At 42.5% G+C, this 5,589-nt stretch overlaps 1 protein-coding gene across 1 annotated transcript in view; it reads right to left on the bottom strand.

The window, feature by feature from the left end:
* si:ch1073-280e3.1 (complement C2) overlaps positions 1 to 5,589 on the bottom strand; it is a 10,336-nt gene that overhangs the window by 3,447 nt on the left and 1,300 nt on the right. The window contains exons 3-12 of the mRNA XM_024258156.2: positions 4,000 to 4,147; positions 3,723 to 3,908; positions 2,600 to 2,773; positions 2,424 to 2,522; positions 2,199 to 2,341; positions 1,956 to 2,097; positions 1,666 to 1,797; positions 507 to 611; positions 295 to 432; positions 106 to 215 (exon numbers count right to left, since the gene is read on the bottom strand). Of these exons, the coding sequence (XP_024113924.2) occupies positions 106 to 215; positions 295 to 432; positions 507 to 611; positions 1,666 to 1,797; positions 1,956 to 2,097; positions 2,199 to 2,341; positions 2,424 to 2,522; positions 2,600 to 2,773; positions 3,723 to 3,908; positions 4,000 to 4,147 (1,377 nt within the window). The remainder of the gene's footprint in view (positions 1 to 105; positions 216 to 294; positions 433 to 506; positions 612 to 1,665; positions 1,798 to 1,955; positions 2,098 to 2,198; positions 2,342 to 2,423; positions 2,523 to 2,599; positions 2,774 to 3,722; positions 3,909 to 3,999; positions 4,148 to 5,589) is intronic.

Genomic DNA, 5,589 nt, shown 5'->3' with positions numbered 1-5,589 from the left:
ATCCAGAACAGTACTTGGCAATTCCCCACTCAGGCTGTATCAGGAGAAAAAGTGTTACCCAGCAGCCCTCACTGCATTTCCAGTAACTGTGTGCAAAGCCCTCACTGAAGTCAGAATCACATGCCACGGTCTGGTGTAGGCCACGGTGGTGTCCTTCTTAGCTTTTTCGGAGATGTCTTCCTGAGCGATTCCACACATGGTCACACTTTTGTCACCTGATGAGGGAAAATAAGCCCACATGAGGGAATTTGAATGATCACGATGAGCTTTAGTGATGAATCTACATCAACTCACTAATGATACTGTTGAACACCTCTCCCAGGACTTGGTAGTCCTTCAACACAAACACATGCTGCTCCCCGCTTTTCTTTGAGGCCAGAGAGTTCAGCTCCTCCTTGTTCACTTTGGCTCCAACGCCGAACACGTACACATCTGAAAACACATGTCGTATGAAGCCGCAAAGAACCGACGTTTTGTCAAGGAGTCGCACTCAGATAGTTGATTACCCAGCATCCTCTCGCTGGTGTGATCCTGCAGTGAGTTACCGTATCCCAGCAGCTCTCTGATCTGGGCCAGAGCGATCTGAGGCTTGGTCCCGGTGTTGGAGTATCCTGCATGGCAAAAATCAAAGGGTAGCTATTCATAGCTGGCTAGAGGACACATTCAGTTGCTGTTTTTAACATGTTATTGTGGCATTTTTCTGACGGAGGACATTTATACTGAAAATTTAGCTTAAAATTGCATTTCTGTGTATTTCTTTAGTCAAATCATTGTGAGCAAAATACAGTTTGAAAAAGATCAGATTTGTGACATAGAAAGCTTCCTGCTCTGCTCCATTCTGATGCATCTATTTCCAGACAAATAGATCCATGAACATCTTTGTTTTCCTGAGCTAGAATCTGGATCTAAACCGGACGACCAATATTGATCATCATTTTTGTTGTACCTCTAATGTTGTGGTACATGCACTGCACAATGTCGATTCCGGCAGAAACCAAACTGCATCTTACCCAGATGTGGCACACGCTTGCAAGAAATTTAGTTTATTTTTTTTATCTCTTGGTATGCTGGGATTTATTTTCCTTTGCCTCCCCTAGTGGCTGAATTGCGGATTGCGGCCATTTCTTTACATAACCACAACTCACCACAGGAATGGACTAGAAACGTGTTTTTTAACCCCAACATTAACATATTATTTTTGCTTCATAACGGGCCGGATTAAACCATCTGGGGAGCTGGATGCGGCCCGTGGGCCGTATGTTTGACACCCCTGGTTTAGAGATTTTGCACCAAGAAGACTCTTCCCACTGTGTGCATGCACGGTGTGAACGTTGAATGCTAAATGTCCATTCAAGAATCAGCATTCAGTGCGTTTTTGACCACACATCACATGACCGGTTTGTACGTAACAATGTGAGGGGATGTAAGCTAGTGGGAAAGACTGTAAACAGGGAACTCTCAGCAACACAGTGATTCAAGGGGCCAATAATCCCTTGACAACTCAATGACAAATGTCTGATGAACTCCTGCTACTCCGCAGAGACTATGTCCTAATCATAGACTGTATTTACAGTCTATGGTCCTAATCCTAATTCAAAGACAGTGGGGAGATCTTTAACTTCAGATGATCGGAGTGGGTCTGTAAGGTAATATGAGCCTCATCACCATCAGTCTCCAGGATGATGATATTCTGCGTCTCGTTAAAGGCAGATCCCTTCTGTTCCTTGAAGAAGCTGATCCGTTCTCTGACGACTTGCAGAGCTGAGTAAAGGTTGGTGCCCGTCTTCTGTCCGTGGCCTGAACCAACAAAGCACAATCTCAGGAAATGAAAGTTATAAGTAATGGGATTAGCTGTTTATTACAGTGGAGATTCCAAATTAGGCCTGCAATCTCTCCACAGAGGACACCCAGATAAAGGATATAAGTCAAAGGTGAAAAGATAAGCTGAGTCCTACTATTATAGTTGAAATCCTTCAGGTATGATATGACCTCATCGGCGCTGCTGCTGATGTCCGTGTCTTTGATATCTACGATGACCTTAGCCTCACTGGCGAACGACACTACGTGGAAATTCAGCTGAATGTCGTAACTGTCCAGCTGCAAAAACAGAGAAGAAGTGCAGGTTTCACTTTTACTAAAAAGAGGAAGAAAATGGGGAAAAAAAGACTCAGACTGGGGTGTAATGCTTGTGTTCAGACCTTACTGATGAGAGCAATAGTGGCTTCTCTGGATAAATTAAAGTCCTTCTTTTTGATGCTTCCAGATGTGTCCAGGAGGACATAAATGTGGATTCGGCTGACTTCCCCCACACGGATGGTTCGACCAAATGAAATGTCCTCCTCTTCCAGGAAAGGAAAAAACATTTTGCTAATTCTTTTTTATATTGTTTAGGTCAATTCCTGAGCTATTTTGAATGATACTACCTTGCTTTTTGAAGTCTGGAGAGACAACATCCATCATCCCTGCCAATGAGCCTGCCATGGCTGCAGCCACATCGCTGGGAGAGTCAAAAGTGTTTGGGCCTGCAGCAAAACACGGCAACATTGCATATAAAATAACAAGTGACACATTTCCAAAAACTGATAGATGTGTAAGACACCTTGACAGCGTGGCGCGGAGCCGCTCCATTCTCTCTGCTCCATGCAAACCCTTTCAGCCGACCCGAGTAGAGTCAGACCCGCCTGGCACTGGTAGGTGATCTTATCTCCCCTGTCAAACTGACCCCCTGACCTTTCAGCCCCCGGGGGAATCCCTGGGTCATCGCAGACGTCCCCTGCAGGGAAGTGCAGCCGTTTAACGAGAGTAATGATGTCCACTGCATGACTTACAGCACGTGTTAAAGTCAAGGCCCGGGGGCCGGATTAGGCCCTCCGGGTAATTCTATCCGGCCCTCCAGATCATTTTATTTTATTGTTATTAATGGTCCGATGTTATCTTGCGCTTATTTCAAACTTCTATAAATTTGACAAAATTTATTTATATAAGGTTTAAGTTGATTTGTACTAGAATAATATTCCTCCCTTTTTGTTATTCATAATTATGTTAAAAATATGGTTTTAAAGCTTCAAAAATTGGGTTTCTGTTAGCTTTTTGGACTATTTTGGCATTTACTAAGAATTTTTAAGGCTTTTTGGAAATTTAGCTATTTTTTCAGCTACATGCCAGCTGTTTTGGCTAATTTAAGCTTTTCTTAGATTTTATTTCTTTTGGAGTTAGGCTAATATTCACATGCTAGCTGTTTTGGCTAATTTAGGTTTTTAATTTTGGCTTTTTAGGCTATTTTGAAGTTTAGCTATTTTTTCAGCTACATGCCAGCTGTTTTGGCTAACCAAGGCTTTTTTTTTTTTTTTAGTTTTTTTACGCTAATGTGGCATCAAGCTTATATTTTAGCTGGCTGTCAGCTTCAACTTTTTCAGCTATAAGCTTCAGTCATTTCAGCTAATAACTTCAGCGTTTTCAGATATCAGCTTCACCATTTTTAGATATCAATTTCAGCATCTTCATCTATCAGCACTAGCATCTTCAGTGACCAAATTCAGCTTACAGCATTCACACTAGCATTATTGCAGGTAATGCGATATATCTAGTTCTTGATTATGGTAAAAAGTTACAGTTTTCAAGTTTTAAAAATGTAGTTTTAGTATTCAATAAATGTTTGAGGATTGTTTTAGATTTTGACCCCTTGTGCGATTGAGTTTGACACCCCTGACTTAAAGAGTCACCATGATTGTCACAGATGGGAGGGCTTCCCGTCCAGTCTCCAGAGACAGTGCAGTTCCTCTCAGGTGACCCGTACAGGCTAAACCCATCTTGACAAGAAAAGCTCTGTGTCATTCCAACACGGAACCACTGGTTTCTGGGCCAGAAGTCCCCATTGTCCAGCTGGAGCTGACCTGGACACAGTATGTCTGCGTGGGACACGGAAAAGGAGATGAATCAGGAAAAACAATGATGCAAATAAGAAAAGACAAAGTCTGCTCTCATTATAACAAACATTACTTTTGCATGAAGCACTTGATGCGAGCCTGCCAGAGGCTAATCTCATGGGTGACCACTCTCCATCATCGCCACAGAGCCTGGAGCTAACAGGTGACGGGTACTGACCCGGGCCGCAGTGATAGGTCAGCAGACTGCCCGGCAGGCCTCCCTGTGGACCACATTTGAAGTAGGAATTTACAACTCTTTCATAATAGTTTATGCTGTCATCTTTACATTACTATGTTTCTTTGGATATTATTCTGGACTGAAAGGACCAGATTGTTTTTGCAATTATTCTTTCTTACTGTACGTGTTAGTGAAAATTTGTCCTTCCCACATATTCAAACATTTGCACACATCTCGTACCCCGTGAAAATGAACTTCTCCCCCAAAAATGAGGACATCACAGCGGGAGAAACCGTCTAAAAATGAATGGAGTCAATATCTCTTTTGGGGTTAAAAATAGTTAAAATCAACAAACATAACCAAAACACAATGAGGTTTTATATTTTTATGGGATGGCAGCTATTTTCTGACAAAGTGTGAAACCTGGCAATTGTCACATAACGTGAAATGAAAACTTCAGTTCAAGAAATCGTCACATTTCTCACAAACACCTCAAGCTTTAAAGTGTAACCAAACACTAAATCAACTTTTTTGTCTGTTTACTTCTATAAATGGGGATTTAAAAGTGCTGTCTGTTGGTCCTTGCCAAATTTTTGACAATTGAAAAGACAGGCAGTGACAAGAGCAGGGGTCTACAACCTTTAACAGTAAAAGAACCATTTGGGCTTGTTTTCTACTGATCAAAACTTAGCAGGAGCCACAAAGTTTTACAGTATTTGATGCTGCTTTGCACTCATTACAATTTTTTTTAATGAATTGGGTTTCTTTTGTGGCATGAATGACAGAAAAATATAGAAAATTTAACATTTTCTTAAAGTTTAAAATTATTTTTTATGTTTGGCAGAAAGGGCTGCACGGTGGCGCAGTGGTTAGCGCTCTTGCCTCACAGCGAGAAGGCCCCGGTTCGACTCCCGGCTGGGACCTTTCTGTGTGGAGTTTGCATGTTCTCCCCGTGCATGCGTGGGTTTTCACCGGGGACTCCGGCTTCCTCCCACCGTCCAAAAACATGCTTCATAGGTTAATTGGTGACTCTAAATTGCCCCTAGGTGTGAATGTGAGAGTGAATGTGTGTGATTGAGGCCCTGAGACAGACTGGCGACCTGTCCAGGGTGAACCCCGCCTTCGCCCATCAGCAGCCGGGATAGGCTCCTGCACCCCCGCGACCCCGAAAGGGACAAAGCGGTCTAGAAGATGGATGGATGGATGTTTGGCAGAAGCTCGTATGATTTCCTTTCAAAATAAAAGACTTCTTGTCCCAGAACGGATCATTCCAGTGCAGCTCTGGACAGCATAAGATCATATGTGCTTTAAACTCATAAAGGATCAGACTTTTTACCAAAGTTTTGCTTAGTATTTGAGGTCGGTGTATCCTGAAGGAAGCATGAAGCAAACACGACCTCTTCAAGTCAGCAGGGATGTAAAACCTTTACATGGTTTATCTTTGAGCTGCACCTCAGCCATAAATTTATACATTTAACTAATCTA

Source organism: Oryzias melastigma, linkage group LG13 (genome assembly GCF_002922805.2).
Source record: "Oryzias melastigma strain HK-1 linkage group LG13, ASM292280v2, whole genome shotgun sequence".
Taxonomy (NCBI): domain Eukaryota; kingdom Metazoa; phylum Chordata; class Actinopteri; order Beloniformes; family Adrianichthyidae; genus Oryzias; species Oryzias melastigma.
This window is presented reverse-complemented; position numbering and strand designations above follow the sequence as displayed.